The sequence below is a fragment of the Bos taurus genome, chromosome 11 (genome assembly GCF_002263795.3).
Source record: "Bos taurus isolate L1 Dominette 01449 registration number 42190680 breed Hereford chromosome 11, ARS-UCD2.0, whole genome shotgun sequence".
Taxonomy (NCBI): Eukaryota; Metazoa; Chordata; class Mammalia; order Artiodactyla; family Bovidae; genus Bos; species Bos taurus.
Genome location: NC_037338.1, coordinates 49,683,750 through 49,707,445, shown reverse-complemented (window position 1 = coordinate 49,707,445; position 23,696 = coordinate 49,683,750). Strand labels below are relative to the sequence as shown.

General features: G+C 43.9%; 1 protein-coding gene across 2 annotated transcripts in view; it reads left to right on the top strand.

Annotated features, from left to right (window-relative positions):
• Window positions 1-23,696, top strand: part of TCF7L1 (transcription factor 7 like 1) — a 203,509-nt gene that overhangs the window by 170,217 nt on the left and 9,596 nt on the right. For both annotated transcript variants that reach the window (XM_024999427.2, XM_024999428.2), the window contains exon 4: window positions 5,231-5,314. In XM_024999427.2, coding sequence (XP_024855195.1) covers window positions 5,231-5,314 — 84 coding nt within the window. The remainder of the gene's footprint in view (window positions 1-5,230; window positions 5,315-23,696) is intronic.

Here is a 23,696-nt window from a genome sequence, read left to right as displayed (position 1 = left end):
GGTTGCAAAGAGTCAGATGCAACCAAGCCCACAGGCAGGCAGTGCTAATAGCAACATTTGATAAAGACGTCAGCAAGGGAGGAAGGAAAGAAAACTATTCAGTCTCACTTAAGAATATAGAAGTAAAAATCTGAAAATATTCATGTTTAGCATTCCACAATACATACAAGTACAAACAAACCCCTGTGATCGAATAGGATTTACCTGGAGAATGCAAGGGTGCTTCAGTGTAAGGAAATCTGTTTCTAGGTATAATCTCCAGTCTGAGTCAAGTGAGAGAAACCACCTTTTCGGTAGATCCTAAGAGAAGTCAACATCTGCCCTAGTGAAAGAGATTTGAAAATAGGAATAGAATCATCCTTCCTTAACATAAAGACACATTCTAAACCACAGCCTCACTCTACTTAACTGAACCACAATACCACAATAGCAGATCTTCCTATATATATATATATGTATATGTGTGTGTATAACTGAATCACTGTGCTATACACCTGAAACTGATGCAACATTGTAAATCAACTATAAAAAAGTAGAGACAGGAAACTTCCCTGGTGGTTCAGTGGCTAAGACTCCACATTTCTAATGCCGGGGGCACCAGTTCGATACCTAGTTGGGGAACTAAGATCCTACATGCTGCACGGCCCAGCCAAAAGAAAAGAAAATTTAAAAAAAAAACACTTTAACAACTTCAAGTGTGTTCCATGGAACCCTCACACACGGAAAAGAGTTTCCCAGATTCAGTAAGATTGGAAAGCTGCCTACCTAGCCTGTCTCAGAGAGTCACCGCACACAGCAGCATGTTAAGTAGCATTTGTAAATTGAGGGTTAGCAGTCCTCACCATTTGGGTCCTCACCATTCTTTCTGTTTTTTTGACACAAAAGAGAGTGCTTATCCCATAAGCGATGACTCTTGCTGTTGCTTGGCCATCGGTGCATTGAGGCCCCACAGGTCCCTTGTGCTCCATCCCAGTGAGCATCCCCTAGTAGGGAGGTGCTGAAGTCCGACCATGATACACTGGTCAGGAGCCAGCTGTGGCCAGTTGGACAGAGCTTAGGCTGGGCTTGGAGAAACCAGCAGTTTTCATTTGTCCACATGCCATCACTATGCAGAGCATCTAGGCTCAGCCACACATCTCTTAATCCCCAAGAACATGTTCTCCACCAATGAGTGATGAGCCCTGTGGGGCTGGCCGCTCGCACATGAGAATTACAGCCAAGAGAGATTTATTTCCGCTGAACATCAGGCTGAGCCTGACTTAGGAGTTTAGGAGTGCACAGCCACCTCCAAAGGTCTGGGGATGCGGTTGGGAAGGCTTACAAGGGGGTGTTGCTGGCTCCTTCTCTCCCAACCTGTGGTGCTGAGAAGTTCAGCTGTCCCTTTAGAACGCTCCTTTCTTCGGAATTATGATGCAGAGATATTCCATGACACCAAGCTACAGGGGCTCCAGCTCTTACAGGTCTCTCCGCACTCCTTACCCCCACCACTGGTTTCAAAATCTTAAAAAAAAAAAAAAACAGCCAAAGAGTAGAAAGAGGGAAACAACAGCCCTCCATTTCCCTACCTTTTGGAATGAACTGTTTCTGAACACAGGCACGCCCATGTGCCACACCCTCAACCTCCATGATGGGCTGGAGCTGGAAGGGTCCTGCAAAGATGCATACTATTCCCGGAACCCCCTCTCCACAGCTGCCTGACTGATCTGTAAGGAGCCAGACTTCAGCGGTGGACCAGGCTAAAGATCTTTAGCCACCCTCCAAGCTTCCAGGTTTCAGTTATAATTAGTGAGTGAGAGTGGGCCCTGTGTGCAGGAAAGGAATCCCTCAGTGTTGGTGGGAATGTAAGTTGGAGCAGCTACTCTGGAAAAAACTAAAAACGGAGTTACCTTATGATCCAGCAATCCTACTCCTTAGGCATATATCTGGAGAAAACTGTAATTTGAAAAGATACATGCACCCCCACATTCATAGCAGCACTATTTACAGTAGCCAAGACAAGGCAGCAACCTTAACATCCGTTGACAGATAAATGGATAAAGAGGATGTGGTACATATACACTATGGAATATTGTTGTTGTTGTTCAGTTGCTAAGTCATGTCTGACTCTTTTCAGCCCCATGGACTATAGCCAACCAGGCTCCTCTGTTCATGGGATTTTCTAGGCAAGAATACTGGAGTGGGTTTCCATTTCCTTCTCTGGGGGATCTTTCCAACCCAGGGTCAAACCTGCTCTTTACCTGAGCAGATTCTTTACCCGAGCCACCTAAGAAGCCCACGATGAAATATTACTCAGCCATAAAAAATAGTAAAACAATGCTATTTGCAGCAATATAGATGGACCTTAGATATTATCATAGTAAGTGAAGTAACTCAGACAAAGACAAATACTATATGATATCCCTTATATGGAAATCTACAATATGATACAAATGAACTTACTTACAAAACTAAACAGACTCACAGACATAGAAAATAAACTTATGGTCACCAAAAGGGAAAGGGGGTGGGAGAGGGCTAAATTAGGAACTTGGGAGTAGCCGATACAGACTGCCATGTACAAAATAGACAGAGTCCTACTGTCCAGCACAGGGAGTTATATTCAATATCTTATAATAACCTATAATGAAAAAGAATACACACACACACACATACATACATAGTCAGTTTTGCCCCTCCCAGAGATATTTGGTGAAGTTTGGAAATTTGGCAAAGTCTGGAGACATTTTTGATTATTATAACCAGGCAGAAGAGTGAGTGCTACTGGTATTCAATAGGTAGAAGCCAGGGATGCTGCTAAACATCTTCAAATGCACAGGACAGCCCCCACTACAAAGAATTCTGTAGCCCCAAATGTCAATGGTGCCACAGTTGAGAAACTGCAAGAATCCTACAAGCTTGCTATGTCTACCAGCCCATAAGCTAAGCAGATAGTATTCTTAAAGAGCCCAAACTCCAGCACTGTCCCAAATCAGGATTCAGATCAATTCCTCTGCACCACCCCAACATGCGTGTCTAAGAAAGCAACAAGAGTGAAGAGTGTTCGGTGTTGACCCTCGTGACTGTAGACAGGGAACCAGATGCTGGAAGAGTTGATGGATTTTAGGAACACTGGTGTTTCATGTGGCGGGGGGTAAATTTGGAACACTTCACCTGGTATTTGTGGTTGTAGAGAAACAAGTGTGATAATCAGAACTCAACATGCAAGCTCTGGCCACCTCAAGAGTCCCTACAGTAATACATTGCCATGTATGTATTCATTCAGCTTCTGGGTGGCCAGCCCTGTTTGAGACATAAAAGGAGAGAAAAAAAACCCATCAGAGCCAAGAAAAGGCTATGGGGGGCAATGGAATGTTCCAGAAGATTGTGTTAAGAAAAGCTTTATGAATCATGTTGTGGTGAGGAGTGTGGGATTTGAAGTCAAGAGACCTCAGCTCCAGCTTTTCATAACGTGGGCAAGTCATCTGCCCTGAATTTACTTCCATTAGCTCGTCTTGCAGTTTAAGACAGCCACCCCAGCATGTCATAGCAGAGTTGTCATGGAAGTTAAACTGTTTTACATATGTAAGTCTGCTGTGAAAACTGTCAGGGTGGCACAAAAGTTATTCACTGAGGAAATGAGTTTTTACTAATGATACATTTGTCCAGTGCCGTTGACTTGCCAAAGGCATTTAAATCGCAGTTAGTTCATCTAGGAAATGTAGGCTCTGAGAAGGGAAATAAATGAGTGGGGGTGTAAAGGAAGGAAGCAAATAAGATAGGCAGAAGGTAGGGACAAAGATGACACTCAGCTGGGGGAGAGGCAGGAGACCAGAGGGCTCAGAGTGGACCTGTCCTTATTCACGAGGTCCCCATTCATTTCCACCTCCCATGGCCGGGCCCACTTGGCCCACCCCAGCTGCTGTCTGTCCACTCCCTGGGCCTTAGCTAATGTGTCCTTGGGTTGTGATTCCTGCCTGTGGACACCTTGTGGCAAGTCCAGCCCCTGCCCTCTCAGTCATATTTTTGTGGTTGATGGAGAGCAAAGGGGTACTACCCAACCTCCTTTCCTGACCTCTGCTCAGAGCTCAAGGCCAAGTCATGATTTTATTCCCCAGTCCCAAAACTGAAGCAAGGGGGTAATTCAAAGACTTCTTTCTGTCTCCCTGGGGAAACATTTCCTGGAGCCATCACTTCCCATGAGGGCTCAAATTTTCAAAGTAACCTCAAGAATTCTGCAAAGAGCCTGCAAGGCTGGTCTGCTGCCCAGAAGCACTGTATCAGTGTTGACACTAAGCCAGCATGTGTGTTTTGCTCCCGGCAAAGATTAATGGTTTGCTTATGAAAATAATAGCTGCCATTTATCAAATGCCATCCATGGGCACAGGATTGTGTTCAAGACTTGACATTGTCCCTAATCCTTCCAACAACCTGTCAAGTTAGTGATAATCACCTTGCTCTATGGATGAAGAAACTGAGGTTCAGAGTTGTTAAGACACTTATCCAGGGTTACACAGCATAATCAGCAGAGTGAGAACCTGAGCCCATGAACACCCGACTCCAGAGCCCCTCACTGCCTCTCTACCCACTCTCTCCCAGGCTCTTGCCCAAGACTACTAGGCTGGTGTTAATCACTTTTCATTTAAAGTGCATGTGTGAGTGTGAGTGTGTGTGTGTGTGTGTGTTAGGGACTGTTTGGTTGGCGTTTTTGCAGTGATGCATGGGAGAGGGCAGGATACTGGAAAATCTTTTCATGATCAAGAAACACTACAGCGAAGTAAAGATCCACATCCTTAATAAGGACAGATATTCCCCGTGACCCTGGAGGTGTCAGGCAGATCGTTTGTATTCCTTCATTCCCCAGATTGCTCTGGAGAGGCTGTTTCCTGGGGAGTGTTGTGTGTGATGCTGTGAGAGATGGAACTGAACAGGCAGGATCACCGTCTTGGAGCCCTGGGTCCCTTGACGAGTCTTGCTGTCTCACACCTAATGACTCTCAGCAGTAGGGGCTTTGAATATTACACTTTGGTTAGTTGTGCTGTCACGTGTTTACCCCAAAATGATGCAGGGGCTGGTGGCGGTAGCGTTGTCGATATATGCTCTACTCTGCTCCGATCTCTGGACACTGACCCAGTAAGGAGCACGCAGGTCGAATGAAGCTTGGTGTCTGCCCCCCAGCCCCTGGCCCCAGCTCACGTGGAGCTCTTTCGTGGCCCCCTCTCACCAGCCACATTGTTTTCTGTCCCCTGTGTAGTACCTGCAGATGAAATGGCCGCTCCTCGATGTCCCCGCCAGCGCCACAGTCAAGGACGCCCGGTCACCGTCCCCAGCACACTTGGTAAGTCTGTTCTTCTTAAAGCACAGAAGGGACACTCTCACTGACCTTGTCCCATATCACTGCCTCCACCTTCCCGAAGGTCTAGCAGCGTTGCCCCAAGTGTGTGAGCCAGACGGTCAGGAGTGCAGCAGTTAGAGTGTTGCCTTTGCATGTCCCTACCACTCTTCCACTAACACCTCGGCACACGCACACACCACCCAGGATGTCATGAGCTCAGAAATGCCAGCCCTGCCCCTGGCTTGTATTGGTCCTCCTCCGCCGCCCCTCCACCTTGGCAGCCCAGTTCTCTCTCTCCCACTAGAGCTCGGTTCACAGCCCTCACTTCCTCTTCGGAGCTGCACAGCAACAGTTGAAGAGGCTGTTCTGTACAGGATGTTATAGGAAAGAATCAATTAAAATATATGCAAACAAAAATCCCTAGAGGCAACCAACGTCTTTCTACCAATGTCCGAGGCGACACGGTCACAAAGGAGGGTCTGGAGGGTCCTGGGAGGAGGTGCAGTGTGATCTGTCTCCTCATCTCAGGGTTTGCAACAGACTGAAATTGATGGGCTAGGAGATGCTCCCAGCTAGGACCCTGTATCCCTCTTTCCCAGGCTTTCTTAGGAGCTTGGGGCAACCCACATGCCCCACAAGCTGACTAGTGTTGTTCTAGTGCAGTGAGTCTCAGAAACACAGAGCACACAGGTAGAAGGGAGACCTTGGAATATATGATGCTTCTAAAACTTAATTCTGTAAAATTTCAATGGTTTTCCTCACTCACACTCCTCCTTCCACCACGCTGGGTTGTTTGCAAGCAAATCCCAGATGTAGAATTTCATCTCATTCATATTTCATCTCCTCTTATTTTAAGATCTCCTGACAGTCTTTTTTCATTAAAAGCTTAGAATCCAGTGCAGGAGATGCAAGAGATGTGGGTTCGATCCCTGGGTCAGGAAGATCCCCTGGAGGAGGAAATGGCAACCCACTCCAGTATTCTTGCCTGGGAAATCCCATGGTCAGAGGAACCTGGCAGGCTACAGTCCATGGGGTTTCAAAGAATCAGACATGACTGAGCAACTGAGCACACAGCATAACTATCAAGTATACATCAATAAAAAATAATAATTTTTTTAAAAAGCTTAAAGAATTTAGAATTTAGTTGAGGAGAAGGAAGGTATCTCTAGAGAGATAAGTCACGGCACGGTGAGCTTGTATGATTTCCAGTAATCGTGAGACCAACTTCCAGGGTCTGAGCCCTGGGTAGTTTACAGACCAATGTCCTGTGTAGTTCTCAGGTGACTGTCACAGCCATCCAGAACAGGCTGCCCTGAGAGGTTCCATGGCCCGTCACCAAGACCTGAGCAGCCTAAAGAACATGCCCCACGGGGAGGGGGGACAGGCCTGGAAGTTGCCTGTGACCCTCTAGATTCCAAGACAACTGTTGATGGCCAAGTGCGAGGTGCAGGTGCCCACTAGTGGCCAGTCGGGGACAGGGCATCCCAACGACCCCCATCACCACCACAAAACTGGCTTGTCCCCTCCCAGCACAGCCATCTGTCTTTATTTCTTTTTTTTTAAATTTTTTTAAAAAATTTATTTATTTGTCGATGCTGTGTCTTCATTGCTGCACAGACTTTTCTCTAGTTGCAACGAGCAGGGGCTACTCTTAAGCTGTGGTGTTCAGGCTTCTCATGGCAGTGGCTTCTCCTGTTGCAGAACACAGGCTCTCAGAGCATTCGGGCTTCAGTAGTTGCAGCTTCTGAGCTCTAGGGTGCAGGCTCAGGAGTTGTGGCACAGAAACTTAGTTGTTCCGAGGCACGTGGAATCTTCCCAGACCTGGGATTGAACTCAAGTCTCCTGCACTGGCTGGTGGATTCTTTAGACTGAGCCACCAGGGAAGCCCTCTTTCAGTGTTTCAAATCCTTGCTGATGGCCCCATCCATCCTGTGGCACATCCCCGTCCAGCGTCCTTCACATCCTATCTGCATATCTTCAAAAATCTCCGTCTGCATTCAGAGGAGGTGAATTATTTTTAAAACAAGCACATGGACTCTTTGAGTTTGCCCTCCCACCTGCTGCACAGAGTGATCTAGCTCTGAAAAATAAAACAAAAAGCCTGCCACCAGCCCTCCTCTTCCTCCTATATTTCCCTTCTAATATTCACCACCCAACTTCACACAAGAGCTAGACCTTCCACCTCCATTCCTGATCTGTTTACCATCTAATACCTAACAGCGCTCATTTGCCCACCTTTTCTCAATCCTCTGCTTCCTATCATTCTTTTGTTGGCCCCAGCTGCTGCTGCTGCTGCCGCTAAATCACTTCAGTCATGTCTGACTCTGTGCGACCCCATAGATGGCAGCCCACCAGCCTCCCCCATCCCTGGGATTCTCCAGGCAAGAACACTGGAGTGGGTTGCCATTTCCTTCTCTAAGCATGAAAGTGAAGTCACTCAGTCGTGTCTGACTCTTAGCGACCCCATGGACTGCAGCCTACCAGGCTCCTCCATCCATGGGATTTTCCAGGCAAGAGTACTGGAGTGGGGTGCCATTTCCTTCTCCTGTTGGCCCCAGGAGACTGTATTAATTGTTGTTCAGTCACTATGTCCTGTCCAGCTCTTTGCGACCCCATGAACTTCAGTGCACCAGGCTTCTTTGTCCATCACTATCTCCCTGAGTTTGCTCAAATTCATGTCCATTGAAATCAGTGATGCCATCCAACCATCTCATTCACTGTTACTCCCTTCTTCTCTTGCCTTCAGTCTTTTCCAACATCGGGGTCTTTTCCAATGAGTCGGCTCTTTGCATCAGGTTGCCAAAGTATAGAAGCTTCAGCTTCAGCATCAGTCTTTCCAATGTATGAATATTCAGAATTGGTTTCCTTTAGGTTTGACTGGTTTGATCTCCTTGCAGTCCAGAGGACTCTGAAGAGTCTTCTCCAGCACCACAGTTTGAAAATGTCAATTCTTCGGCACTCAGTCTTCTTTATGGTCCAACTCTCTCATCCATTCACGGGTATTGGAAAGACTATAGCTGTATTAATATACATTACCACATTTTTTTGCCCTCTCTATGATTCCATTTTTTTTAGACCCTTTTCCTCAAATAAATCAACTACTCATCCTCACTTATTATCTCCGTTTAAGTGACATAAAAATACATGAAATTCGTAAACTCTCCACAAGGTTCTCTACTCATAGCATCCACCGCCAGACAAACCTGCAGTCACTGAGAGACATCTTAGCACAGCTGGTGGAGCAGGGGCTCATGTTATGTCTGAGAGTGGAAAACCATGAATAGTGGATACATTACATTGTAGATAGAAAAATAGATACTTTTCTAGGAAGTTGTATATTATCACACTCTGTACTCTCATACAGAAAAGCAGAAAAACAGGCCTCAAAAGCTTAAAGAAAACTTCACAGGAGAAAACCTTACTTAATATTCCAGAAAATGGAAGGAGACCACCGTTTTCCATTTTCAAGTCAGAGCTTCTCATTCTGTTATCTGAGATACACGTGTGTGTGAATAGGAGCCAAACCTGAAATGCCCAGGGAGGACGATGTGTGTTGGAGATTGTGTAATAAAGTGGGTTTGAATCCCAGCACTGCCACTTCCTACTTGTGAAGCTTCAGGAAATTACCTCATCTCTCTTTGCTTTGGTTTCCTCGTCTATAAAATAGGTATTAGAAGAAGATTTGACCTCAGAGTTGTGTGAAAATGAGCCCATGCATTGTAATGAGTTTAGAATTGTGCCTTGCACAAAGTAAGCTCCAATAACTGCTAGCTTGCTACTATACCACCACCACCGCCTCTCAGTTCAGTTCAGTCACGACTGAGTGGACTTTGCGACCCCATGGACGGCAGCACGCCAGGCTTCCCTGTCCATCACCAACTCCCGGAGCTTGCTCAAACTCATATCCATCGAGTCGGTGATGCCATCCAACCATATCATCCTCTGTCATCCCCTTCTCTTCCTGCCTTCCACCTTTCCCAGCATCAGGGTCTTTTCCAATGAGTCAGTTCTTCACATCAGGTAGCCAAAGTATTGGAGTTTCAGCTTCAGCATCAGTCCTTTCCATGAATATTCAGGACAGATTTCCTTTAGGATGGACTGGTTGGATCTCCTTGCTCTCCAAGGGATTCTCAAGAGTCTTCTCCAATACCACAGTTCAAAAGCATCAATTCTTCAGTGCTCAGCTTTCTTTTTGGTCCAACTCTCACATCCATACATGACTACTTGAAAAACCACAGCTTTGTCTAGACAGACCTTTGTTGGCAAAGTAATGTCTCTGCTTTTTAATGTGTTGTCTAGGTTGGTCATAGCTTTTCTTCCAAGGAGCAAGCATCTTTTAATTTCATGGATGCAGTCACCATCTGTGGTGATGTTAGAGCCCAAGAAAATAAAGTCTGTCACTGTTTCCATTGTTTCCCCATCTATTTGCCATGAAGTGATGGGAGCAGATGTCACGATCTTCGTTTTTTTTAATATTGGGTTTTAAGCCAGCTTTTTCAGTCTCCTCTTTCACTTTCATCAAGAGGCTTTTCTGTTCCTCTTCACTTTCTGCCATGAGGGTGGTGTCATCTACGTATCTGAGGTTACTGATATTTCTCCCATCAATCTTGATTCCAGCTTGTGCTTCATCCAACCCAGCATTTCGCATAATGTATTCTGCATATAAGTTAAATAAGCAGGGTGACAGCCTACAGCCTTGACATACTCCTTTCCCAATTTGCAACCAGTCTTTTGTTCCATGTCCAGTTCTAACTGTTGCTTCTTGACCTGCAATACAGATTTCTAAGGAGGCAGGTAAGGTGGTCTGGTATTCCCATCTCTTGAAGAATCTTCCACAGTTTGTTGTGATCTAAGCAGTCAAAGACTTTGGCATAGTCAATAAAACAGAAGCAGATGTTTTTCTGGAATTCTCTGGCTTTTTCTATGATCCAACTGATGTTGGCAATTTGATCTCTCGTTCCTCTGCCTTTTCTAAATCCAGCTTAAACATCTGGAAGTTCACGGTTCATGTACTGTTGAAGCCTGGCTTGGAGAATTTTGAGGATTATTTTGCTAGTATGTGAGAGCAGTGCAATTATGTGGTAGTTTGAACATTCTTTGGCATTGCCCTTCTTTGGGATTGCCCACCACCTCTAGCACTGCTATTAATAAGAGAGGGAAAGAACAATTAAAATACTGTTATGGGAAGCTGCTATATAGAGCACAGGGAGCTCATTGCAGTGCTCTCTGATGACCTAGAGTTGTGGAATGGGAGGAGTGTTTGGGGAGAGGGGTTATATGTATACATATAGCTGATTCACTTTGTTGCACAGCAGAAACGAACACATTATAGGTAATTATACCTTAATTTAAAAAAAAAAAAATAGGGACTTCCCCTGTGGTTCAATGGCTAAGACTCCATGTTCACAATGCAGGGGGCCCAGGTTCCATCCCTGGTCAGGGAACTGGATCCCACATGCCGCAACAAAGCAGCTGAGACCTTACACAGCCAAATAAATTTAAAAATATATTTTTAAAAAATAATAAAATCTGAAAGAAATTAAATAAATTATTGTTGGGATTTCTCTGGTAGTCCAGTGGTTTAGAATCTACCTTCCATTGCAAAGGACACAGGTTCGATTCCTGGTCAGGGAACTAAGATCCCGTGTGCTACAGGATGACTAAGCTCACATGCCACAGCGAAGATTCCTCAGGCCTCAACTAAGACCCGATGCAGGCAAATAAATAAATAAGGATTTTAAAAATTAAAAATAAAAATACAGTTTATTTAGCAGACTAAGAGGTGATGAATTTTGAAATTAGATACCAGACCAAACAGAGACATTAACACAGATAATAGAGATAATAAGCCTATAGAATTTAGCATCAGTGCTCCCAAGAATATGATTAAACTGGTCTGGGTTGGGGCTATAGGTATCTTAGTTTATCAGCGGCAAGCCAGAAGATTCTCTGGAAGATTCCCAGCGGCAGCCAGAATTGCAGCCTCACTACAAACAGAGGCAAAAGGGAAGCAGAAACCAGAAAACATTCCAGTCTACTGTCGGCCAGGTTTTCTAGGCTGGAAGTGTCAGCAGGTAACCAGGTTACCGGAAGTAGTTGGAGGTTTGGACACTTTTTTTTTTTTTTTTTTTTTAGAAAAATGAAAACACTTGATTATTAAATTTCTTTTGGAATCATGAGCGAAATATTTTAAGATGAGTTTGGCCCTGGGGAAAGGGCAAGTAAAGGAAACAGCCTGCATACTTGGAGAGATGTAGTGAGTCATGTTGAAGCTGCCTGTTGAGGGAATGCATATAAACAAGCCATAACGGGGCCAGGCTGGGGATGGAGTTAAGTGTTATTACCACTTGAATTTGTGTGCCTTCAAAACAAGCTCTAATAACTCAGGAGTAATGTCTGATTATTGCATGTGGACTGTTATCCTGACCCCTCATTGTGGCCCCACATACCTTGTCCCTTCTTAGGCCCTCCACTCTCTCCATGGAACATGGTAACCAACCACACAAAGCAAATAAATTGGTTTGCAGAGTATAACCAACTCAAGATAAAATTCACTCTGTTTTGTTCATATTTATTTATACAGCACCTGTCATAATGCCTGGCAGAACAGATTCTCAGGGAGCATTTATGAATGGTTGGAGAATCAGCGATCTGGGGACAGGTGGATGCCCGCCTCTGAACCCCTCTCTGCCCCTGAGTCCAGTTTCTCTTCACATTCAGGATTTTTAAGTAAATCTTTTTTAAAAATCTTTTTTATTTTTTGGCCCTGTCATGAGGCATATGGAATCTTAGTTCCCCAACCAGGGAGAGAACCCAAGGCCCCTGCCTTGGAAGCATGGCATCAGTTCTAACTACTGGGCCACCACAGAAGTCCCTAATTAAATTATTTTGAAACCAGAAAAGTAATATATGTATGTGTATAATGGTGGCTTCCTAGTTGGCACTACTAGTAAAGAATCTGCCTGCAATGCAGGAGACCTGAGTTCGATCCCTGGCTTCGGAAAATGCCCTGGAGGAGGGCATAGCAACCCACTCCAGTTTTCTTGACCTGAGTATTCCATGGACAGGGGAGTCAAACATGACTGAGCAACTAACACACACAATATATTTTGTGGATTATTGTCTAATTCACAGTATATTTTGAAACTTTGGTAAATGTCCCAGTCATGTCTGTTGAGATGTGTGTTGTTCTTGGTCCAGAGTTCAACCCAGGATCACAAATTACATCTCACTGACATGTCTTTTAGTCTCTTTTAATGTCCCAGATAAGAAAGCCTTCCTAAGTGATCAATGCAAAGAAATAGAGAAAAACAATAGAATGGGAAAGACTAGAAATCTCTTCAAGAAAATCAGAGATACCAAGGAAACATTTCATGCAAAGATGGGCACAATAAAGGACAGAAACAGTATGGACCTAACAGAAGCACAGGATATTAAGAAGAACTGGCAAAAATACACAGAAGAACTATACAAAAGAGATCTTAATGACCCAGATAACCACGATGGTGTGCTCATTCACCTAGAGACAAACATTCTGGAATTCAAAGTCAAATGGGCCTTAGGAAGCATCACTACGAACAAAGCTGGTGGAAGTGATGAAATTCCAGCTGAGCTGTTTCAAATTCTAACAGATGATCCTATGAAAGTTGCTGCACTCAATATGCCAGCAAATTTGGAAAACTCTGCAGTGGCCACAGGACTGGAAAAGGTCACTTTTCATTTCAATCCCAGAGAAAGGCAATGCCAAAGAATGTTCAAACTGCCACACAATTGCACTCATCTCACACGCTACCAGAGTAATGCTCAAAATTCTCCAATCTAAGCATCAACAATACATGAACCGAGAGTTTCCAGATGTTCAAGCTGGATTTAGAAAAGGTAGAGGGAAAAAAACAAAAAAAATTAGAAGAACCAGAGATCAAATTGCCAATATCCGTTGGATCATAGAGAAAGCAAAAGAATGACATAAAAACATCTACTTCTGGTTCTTTGACTATGCTAAAGCCTTTGACTGTGTGGTTCCTTGCAAACTGGGGAAAATTCTTTAAGTGATGAGAATACCAGATCACCTTACCTGCCCTCCTGCAAAATCTGTATGCAGGTCAGGAAGCAACATTTAGAACTGGACATAGAACAACAGACTGGTTCCAAATTGGGAAAAGAGTATGTCAAGGCTGTATATTGTTACCCTGCTTATTTAACTTACATGCAGAGTACATCATGAGAAATGCTGGGCTGGATGAAGCACAAGCCGGAATCAAGATTCCCAGGAGAGATATCAATAACCTCAGATATGCAGATGACACCGCCCTAATGGCAGAAAGCAAAGAAGAACTTTAGTTCTCTTTAGAGCCTCTTGATGATAGCAAAAGAGGAAAGTTAAAAAGTTGGCTTAAAACTCAACATTCAAAAAAAAGCAGAGACATTACTTTCCCAACAGAAGTCTGTCTTGTCAAAGCTACTATTTTTCCAGTAATCATATATGGATGTGAGAGTTGGACCATAAAGAAAGCTGAGCACCAAAGAATTGATGCTGTTGAACTGTGGTGTTGGAGAAGATGCTGGAGAGTCCCTTGGACAGCAAGGATATCAAACCAGTCAATCCTAAAGGAAATCAATCCTGAATATTCATGGGAAGGACTGATGCTGAAACTAAAGCTCCAATACTTTGGCCACCTGATGCAAAAAGAGCTGACTCATTAGAAAAGACCCTGATGCTAGGAAAGGTTGAAAGCAGGAAGAGAAGGGGACAACAGAGGATGAGATGGTTGGATGGCATCACCGACTCAATGGACGTGAGTTTGAGCAAGCTCCAGGAGTTGGTGGTGGACAGGGAAGCCTGGCGTGCTGCAGTCCATGGGGTAGCAAAGAGTCAGACACAACTGAGCAACTGAACTGACTGATCTGAATCTCCCAGAGTTCCTTAGCCTTTGTTTTTACTGACCTTGACATCTTTGGAGAAGTACAGACTAGCTATTTTGTGGAACATCCCTTCATCTGGGTGTATCTGAGATTTCCTCGTGGTTAGATTCTGGTTGTATGTTTTGGCAAGAACACGACCACATTCAGGTGTCCCTCTCAGTGCCTCACATCAGGAGGCAGGTCTGTGATGTCCATTTGTCCCAATGTCGGTGATGTTGGCTTGGATCATTTAATTAAGGTAATGTTTGACATGTGTTTTCTCTTTGAGGTTGTTCTTTCCTTTTGTACTTAATAAGTCGCTCTTTAGGCAGAAGCTGTATGCTGCTTGGAAGCTGCATAAATGCCCTGTTTCTTATTAAATTTGCACCCGTAATTCATGGCATGCCTTTGTAATTATCTACTGCCATCATTCCTTTATTAGTTTCTGCCACTGAGATTTAGCTTGGGGGAAACCTTATTCATATCTCCCAGGCTTCCCTGGTGTCTTGGTAGTAAAGAATCCACCTACCAATGCAGGAGATGCGGGTTCAGTCCCTGGGTCGGGAAGATCCCCTAGAGAAGAAAAGGACAAACCACTGCAGTAATCTTGTCTAGGAAATCCCATGGACAGAGGAGCCTGGCAGGTTATAGTCCATGGGGTCACAGAGTCGGATATGAGTTAGCAACTAAACAACAATTCATATTTCCCAGTTCATTACTCTTAGTGTAGAGCAAAGTGGACATTGGCAAGTCAAGTCTGTACATTGATGACACAAAAGAAAAAGAGGAGACAACTGAAAAACAGTCTACAAATAGTGTTCCTTAAGAGGAGACCACAACCAGTAAAAACAACAGGCAATAAGAGAAGAAAACAAAGCTGATCTTTAAAAGAAAAGACTAGGGACTTCCCTGGCAGTCCAGTGGTTAAGACTCCTCAATTCCATTGCAAGGGGATGGGTTCGTTTCCTGGTTGGGGAACTAAGATGCTGCACTGCACAGCCTAAAAATAAATAAATAAAAACTCAAGTGTACGGCTTGAAAGTGCTCACCTGAATTCTACAAAGTAAATGAAAATTTATGTGAACTTAGACACATCCTGGCAACAATGAGAATTGTAAGGGTTTAATTTTTTTTTTTTCCCCTTATAAGCATCTATGCAGGGCTTCCTTGGTGGCTCAGATGGTAAAGAATCTGCCTACAGTTCAAGAGAGCTGAGTTCGATCCCTGGGTTGGGAAGATCCCCTGGAGAAAGAAAGGGTAACCCACTCTAGTATTGTTGCCTGGAGAATTCCATGAGCAGAGACTGGAGGAGACAGTTCGTGGGGTCACATAGAGTCAGACATGACTGAGCAACTAACACTTTGACTTTCATCTACGTAGCAGGGGGAAAGGCCAGTATCAAAGGAAGAAAAATAAAGGTAAACGCAGGGTTCTCTTTTGCTGCCTTTAATGCCAGCAAGCCATAGATAAGTTTTGATAAGGAATGTTTTTTAACCCAAGAATTTTGTGCCCTGTCCAATTTGCAAAGTCCTCAGAAATGTGCCACTGTTTCCAAGAAGGACCTGAAGCACATTCTAATTCCCCAAAGCATTTTCTCTCTGCTGCTGCCATCCAGAGATCCTGGATTTATGTTCACATCTTTCCCAGCCTGCAGCGCACTACTTGCCACCTGCTTGAGAAGTTCAAAATGTATGTGTTAGTACATTAAGACAGTCTTTTATCCCCTTGTTTTCTTCCCTGCGCCCCAATCCACTGTCTTCCGTGGAGTTGCTCAAACACACCTATCTTCCTGTCCACCTGGAGCCACTATACTCTGGGTGCCTTCTGCCAAAACCCCGTCCCTCTCCTGCCCACACATCTCATTTCCGCTGCCCTCAAATATTCATTCAAGAGTCATTTTCTGAGGACTTCCCTGGTGGTCCAATGGCTAAGACTCTGCGCTCCCAATGCAGGGGGCCTGAGTTTGATCCTTGTCAGATAACTAGATCACACATCCCACAGCCAAAGATCCCACATGCCACAGCTGAGACCCTGTGCAGTCAAATAAATAAAAATCAAACAGAAGTCATTTTCTCATTGAGGCTTTCCCTGGTTGGCCTGTGTAACATATAACCTACATCTGCCTTGCCTCTTTTTTTTTTTTAATACTTATTTTGGCTGGTCCAGGTCTTAGTTGCAGCACACAGGATCTTCAGTCTTCATTGTAGCATGCAAGATCTTTAATTATGGCATGTGGGATCTAGTTCCTTGATCAGGGATTGAACACATATCCCCTACATTGGGAGCACAGAGTCTTAGTCACTGGATCACCAGGGAAGTCCCCCTCCTTGCATCTTATCTGCTATCCCTGACTTGATTTTTCTCCTTAGAAAAATTTATCACTATCTAATATTTTAGTTATTTATTTGTTTGGATTATTGTCTAGATAGACAGATTCTCTAATGCATTCACAAGACCTAGAACAGTGCCTGGCACGTCATAGATACAGCATGAATACTTGTTGTGAGTCATGTTTTCTGCCAGGCCAATTAGTTCAACAAGCAAACCATGCCATCGGAGACCCAGGTTCTTTCCATGTCTGCTGTTGGCCTCCAGCCCTTTGGCTACCCACTTCAGTGCCTGCTGTGTAGACAGTCTTCACAGACAATTACCCAATAAATCAATGTGTGAATTGCCAGGAAAATTCTGTATAGAAGACATACATGCAAATTTCCTTTCTTTAATAGGATACGATGACAGAATTAGCAAAGAACTTATATTTTTCCTTTTAAGTAGTATTTGTTAGAGAGTGGTGGGTATGTTCACTTAGAATTAGAGTTTTCCCCCTCAATTTTCATTAGATTCTATTTGCCTTTGCTTCTCTTATATGTTAATCCACCACTAAGAGTATACTGGTACTTTTTTTTTTTTTGGCTGTGCGTGTGGCTTGTGGGATCCTAGTTCCCTGACCAGAGATCTAACCCATGCCCTCTGCAGTGGAAGCCGGGAGTCCTAATTACTGCACCACCAGGAAAATCCTGGACTGGTACTTTAGGAACAAACCAACTTCCTTTTCCCCTGAAGTCTTGCATTTAAGCATAGTCTCTTGAGAACAATTTTAAGAGAAGATTCCCTCAAGCAGTTAACAGACAATTGATTGTGGGTAGAGCATATTTTTTAAATACATAAAATCAGTTACAGTTAGTGACCCAGTGCAAGTCTGAGGATCTTTGCTGGGCAGCCTGTTGACTGTTCTATGTCTGCTTTGCGGAACATGGATACCACATGGATACCACAATTAAGGCTCCCCTTTGCCTGACCTGAAAAGCCTTATCTTTCTGATCTCTGAAATTCAGATCAGGAAGAAAAGGGGATAGTGAACGAAGCCTAGGACGCAGAAGGCTTTATAAAGGCCTCAAACCACTGGCTTCCCCAGTGGTTCAGTGGTAAAGAATCTGCTTGCAATGCAGGAGACGCAGGAGATGTAAGTTCGATCCCTGAATCGGGAAGATCCCCTGGAGGAGGAAATGGCAACCCACTCCAGTATTCTTCCCTGGAAAATGACATGGACAAAGGAGCCTGGTGGGCTACAGTCCTTGGGGTTGCCAAAAGTCAGATACAACTGAACGCCTGAACGCAAAGCAGTTACTGAGAGAAGCAGCTTTTGAAGAGGTGGCTGGTTCATCTGTGGTGGAGCATTGGCTTTACTTAGAGCTTGGAAGAAAGTCATGAACAGTAGAAGGGAGGATACATGCTTCCTGGGAACCAGAAGTTTCCAGAACTTTGGCTTGGACCAACCCTAGAAAGGGGCTTCCCTGGTGGCTCAGCAGTAAAGAATCAGCCTGCAAGAGACACAGGGTCGATGCCTGGGTTGAGAAGATGCCCTGGAGAAGTAAATGGCAACCCCCTCCAGTATTCTTGCCCGGGAAATCCCATGGACAGAGGAGCCTGGTGGGCTATAGTCCATGAGGTTGCAAAGAGTCGGACACGACTGAGTGACTGAACAACAACAACCCTAGAAACAGGGAATAGACAAGGATCACCTGAGTTGGAAAAGGGTTGGGTCTGTGTGATGGGACGGAAGGATTCGAGCACAAGGTAGGTCTGAGATGCTCTGCTTTGGGGCAAGCTAGACTTGGCTAGTTTCCTTGCCCAGGGAACACCCGTGTCCTGGCTTGTGTGTGCTCTCTGTATTGTACAGCAGGAATTGTCCGCTGGTTCTCCACATCCCTACATTTGACCTGGCTTCATGCTGCAAACATCATGTGCCTGGAGGACAGCAAAGGAGAGAAATCAGTGGGAGACTTTTCTTGGGATGATAGCCTCCAAGGAGAGCTTTCCCTGAGTCAGCCCTAAAGGAGTGATCTTTTAAAAAGTAATTTTGTGTGTTTGTTTATTTCTGGCTGTACTGGGTTTGCACCGCGACGCAGCCTTTCTCCAGTTGCGGCAAGCGGAGGCTTCTTGCTGCAGTGGCTTCTTTTGTTGCAGAGCACGGGCTGCAGAAAGCAGGCTCAGTTGATTGTGGTGCTAGGGACATGTGGAATCTTCCTGGGCCAGGGATCGAACCCATGTCTTCTGCATTGGCAGATGGACTCTACCACTGAACCACTAGGGGAACCCAAGAGAACGAGTTTTGCTAATCATCTCCAGAGGCTGCATATTCCCAGCCTGATAAGGAAAAGTCTACCTTCCTTTTTCATTCTGTGAACTCACCACCTTCCCATCCATTTTCTGGACAATGATGCCACCTAATGGGAACCAGTAATAACTCACAGAGTGTTTTAAGTGAGGAGACTGCATTTTCCAATATAACTCATGTTTCCCTGCTTCGTGCTTAACTCTGACACCCATTCCGTGCTGTTTGCCAGTTTCTGATGAAGACAGCACATGGCCAGTCCTACTTTCATAACAGCGTTAAGCATTTTAGGATGACTCTGGGTACCTATACTCAGTTCTCATATAATACACTTCAAATATATTACAGTCTTGTTTGTCAGTTATATCTAAATAAAGCTGAAAATTTTAATTTCAAAAAGATGGCTATAAATGATGTAAATAACAGATGCACAAGAGATATGTCAAAATGATAATAGGTACTGGGTTATGCTAGTGTGACTGTGGGCACAGGGGGTTTGTTGGGGTTTATTGTGTGTGTGATTGTGGTTTCTAAATGTTTTATAATATAGCTTGTATTTTTTTCCTTAGGAAATTTGCATTCATCATATGTATATTTTTAATAGATAATAAAGTTGGAAAACACAAGAAAAACAAAATCATTTGTACTCCCACCATTCAAATATACTTACTCTTTACATTTTGGTATGCTTCTATTTTTCTTTTCTCTTTTTGGCCGTGGTGTGCAGCTTGCAGGATCATAGTTCCCCAACCAGGCATTGAACCCAGGCCATGGCAGTGAAGTGCCGAGTCCTAACCACTGGACCACTAGGGAATACCTGCTAGTCTTTTTAATTTTTTTATCATAGAATTTACATGTTTTTAAAAAACTGTAATTTTTAAGTTACACATTCATTCTGTGTATTTCTTTTATCATTTACTATCACTCTTAGTAATAATTATATTGGTTTTTATAATATAAAAATCGCCCTATATTGACTTACCCGGTGGTCCAGTGGCTAAGACCCTGTGCTGCCAGTGCAGAGGGCCCCGGTTCGACGCCTGGTTGGGGAACTAGTTCCCATGTGCCTCTAGTAGGAGTTCGAATGTCGCAACTGAAGACCGTGCATGCCACAGCTAAGACCTAAAACAGCCAAATAAATAAACATTTTTTTAAAAGAACCTCCCAAAGTTAATTATGCCTTGGGAAGGAAAAAAACACCTTTTTAAAAAGTTAATAATAAGTAAAATTAAAATCGCCCTTCAGACAAAGCTGCTTCCATGAAACCTGAATGCGTCATTGATTGCATTAGTTCAGTTCAGTTCAGTTCAGTCGCTCAGTCGTGTCCGACTCTTTGCGACCCCATGAATCCCAGGCCTCCCTGTCCATCACCAACTCCCGGAGTTCACTCAGACTCAGGTCCATCGAGTCAGTGATGCCATCCAGCCATCTCATTTTTCTGTCGTCCCCTTCTCCTCCTGCCCCCAATCCCTCCCAGCATCAGAGTCTTTTCCAATGAGTCAACTCTTTGCATGAGGTGGCCAAAGTACTGGAGTTTTAGCTTTAGCATCATTCCTTCCAAAGAAATCCCAGGGCTGATCTCCTTCAGAATGGACTGGTTGGATCTCCTGGCAGTCCAAGGGACTCTCAAGAGTCTTCTCCAACGCCACAGTTCAAAAGCATCAATTCTTCGGCGCTCAGCCTTCTTCACAGTCCAACTCTCACGTCCATACATGACCACAGGAAATTCTGTTAATAGAAATCCGACCTTAAAATAATCTTTTAATACTCTTATTTGCGTTACGTGTTCTTGTTCGTGGAGACCTCTTCAAAAGCCAGTAAGGGAACAGGTGAAAACAGTAAGAAGAAAATAATTTTAGAATATACCTGCAACTACATGCAACGCCAAAGGAGCCCAACCAAGGGAGGTGATAGAAGTTGTCCAAGAGGAAGTACCAGCAGCCCCGCCGTGTACCGGCGCCACCTAGTGGTTGTAGTTGCGAACGTCTGAAATCTCGGTCACAGTTCTGCAGGTCTAGGACCTGGGCCTCTGGGTTCCGGGCCTTGCTCCAGGACTCTGCCTCTCATCTCTGCTTAGCCTACTGAAAACAGAGCAAGACTACTGTGAGTGCATGAATACTTAGGAGATGTACATATCGTAGCTTGCATGATGAGCACCAAAGGGGTACCGACTAAAAGGCAAAAAAGGCTCATGGAATCTAGAAATGAAACATTCAACAGGAAAGACAGAAGTTTGGAATTCTGGCCCCTGCTGCTGCTGCTAAGTCGCTTCAGTCGTGTCCTACTCTATGCGACCCCATAGACGGCAGCCCACCAGGCTTCCCCATCCCTGGGATTCTTCAAGCAAGAACACTGGAGTGGGTTGCCATTTCCTTCTCCTGAGATGCCATCAAATTATCATCCTTTTTACAGATCTCTTTTTTAAACACATCTCTCTTCCACTTGTAACTCATTTACCTTTTTACCCAAAAAGATAAGTATATGTCCTTTCTCTGACAGATGTTTTGATTGGGCTGTTGGGTTGGCAGGTGATGCAAGAGAAGACACCCTGGTTTGTTAGCATGTAAAGGGCTGATATGAATCCAGTTTTGTGACTTACTAGCTCTGTAACTCAGGCTACATCACTTCATCTTTCTGTGCTCTGTTTCCTCATTCCTCAAACCAAGATAATCATAGCTCCTTTAGTAGGTTATAATAAGGACGCTAGCCATTTTTGTAATAAAAATCCTTACTGTTAAGTGAGATTAGGTTAAAACAATTAAAAATTCAGTTTACTGATTCCAGGGCACACAGGTTTCCCCCCTTTTTAACATTTCTGAAATCATGATGTGTTGGTGACATGCCTGAATTTTACTTTCTTTTTTTTTTTTAATTTAGTGTTTATTTATTTTATTTACTTAGCTGCACCATGTCTCACTTGTGGCACGCAGGATCTTTTAGTTGTGATATGTAGGATCTAGTTTCCTGACCAGGGATCAAACCCAGGCCTCCTGCATTGGAACGTGGAGTCTTAGCCACTGGACCACCAGGGATGTCCCTGGTTTTGCTATCTTAACAGTTATATAAAATGTGCTCCTTATATTTGCTGATGTTTAAAATAAAATGTGATAATTAGGTCAGCAGGGTGTTTGATACGCTCCAGGGAGAACAGTTCTAATGCCCTTTGGTAGTGTCTATAAATGTAAACCTTGAACATGACAAGTGGTTATATGAAGCCTGGTGGTGACAGTTCTCCCACGGCTCTGTTCCCAGTCTCAGACTTGAGCCCATGAGCTACTATTTCTAAGAAGTTTATTTGGCAAGCATGTGTTGAGCGTTTCAGAATTCACTGAGAGTACACAGAGCATGGGTCATTAATTCTGCAGTCTGCCATTTACCACACAGCATACATGAAGTGAGTGATGGTGGGCTGTTTCGAAGAGGGTGTGTAGGAGGCTGGGTGTAATCCCTCCTCTAAATCTCTTGATTCTTTTTCTGCTGTATTTGTTGTTCAGTCATGAAGTCTTATCCAACTCTTTGTGACCCCATGGACTGCAACACACCAGGTTTTCCTGTCCTTCACTGTCTCCCTGAGTTTGCTCTAATCCATGTACATTGAGTCCGTGATGCCTTCCAACCATCTCATCCTCTGTCATAACCCTTCTCCTCCTGCCCTCAGTATTTCCCAGCATCGGGGTCTTTTCCAGTGAGTTGGCTCTTTATATCAGGTGGCGAAAGTATTGGAGCTTCAGTCCTTCCAATGAATATTCAGGACTCATTTAATTTAGGACTGACTGGTTTGATCTCTTTGCAGTCCAAGGGACTCTCAAGAGTCTTCTCAATCACCACAGTTCGAAAGCATCAATTCTTCAGTGCTTAGACCTCTTCCAACTCTCACATCCATACACGACTACTGGAAAAACCATAGCTTTGACTAGACGGACCTTTTTCAGCAAAGTGATGTCTCTGTTTTTTAATACACTTTCCAGGTTTGTCATAACTTTTCTTCCAAGGGGCAAGCAGACTGCTACTTTCTCTTAAGTTCTCTACAAGGACTGAATGCGATGCTGCATGGAAAATACCTGGCACATATTCAACTCAGTAAATAACCACAGATTTTACAGGCATACCTCGTTTTATTGTACTTTACTTTCCTGTGCTTTACAGATACTGCATTTTTTTAATGAATTAAAGGTTTATCCAGCAAATCTATCAGCATCATTTTTCCAACAGCCTTTGCTCACTTTGTTTCTCTGTCACATTTTGGTAATTCTTGAAATATTTCCAACTTTTCCTTATTATTATATTTGTTATGGTGGCTTGTAATCAGTCATCTTTGATGTCACTGTAGCAAAACGATTACAACTCACTAATGGCTCAGTTGATGATTAGCACCTTTTAACAATAAAGTGTTTTTGATTAGAGTATGCATGGGTTTTTGTGTTTTTGGTTTTTTTTTTTTTTTTTGCCTTTTCATACTATTCATGGGGTTCTCAGTATAAAAAGGCAATTTTATATATATATATATATATATATATATATATATATATATATATATAATATATAACGACACAGAATGAAATAGTTGGATGGCATCACCGACTCAATGGACATGAGTTTCAGCAAACTCTGGGAGATGCTGAAGGATGGGAAGCCTGGCGTGCTGCAGTCCGTGGGGTTGCAAAGAGTCAGACACAACTGAGGGACTGAACAACAGCAACAAATGTTTATTTTCTTAGACATAATGCCATTGACACCTAACACTGCATGTGCTCAGTGTGTCCAGCTCTGCGACCTAATGGACTGTAGCCCACCAGGCTCCTCTGTCCATGGGATTTCCCAGGCAAGAATACCAGAGTGGGTTGCCATTCCCTCCTCCAGGGGATCTTC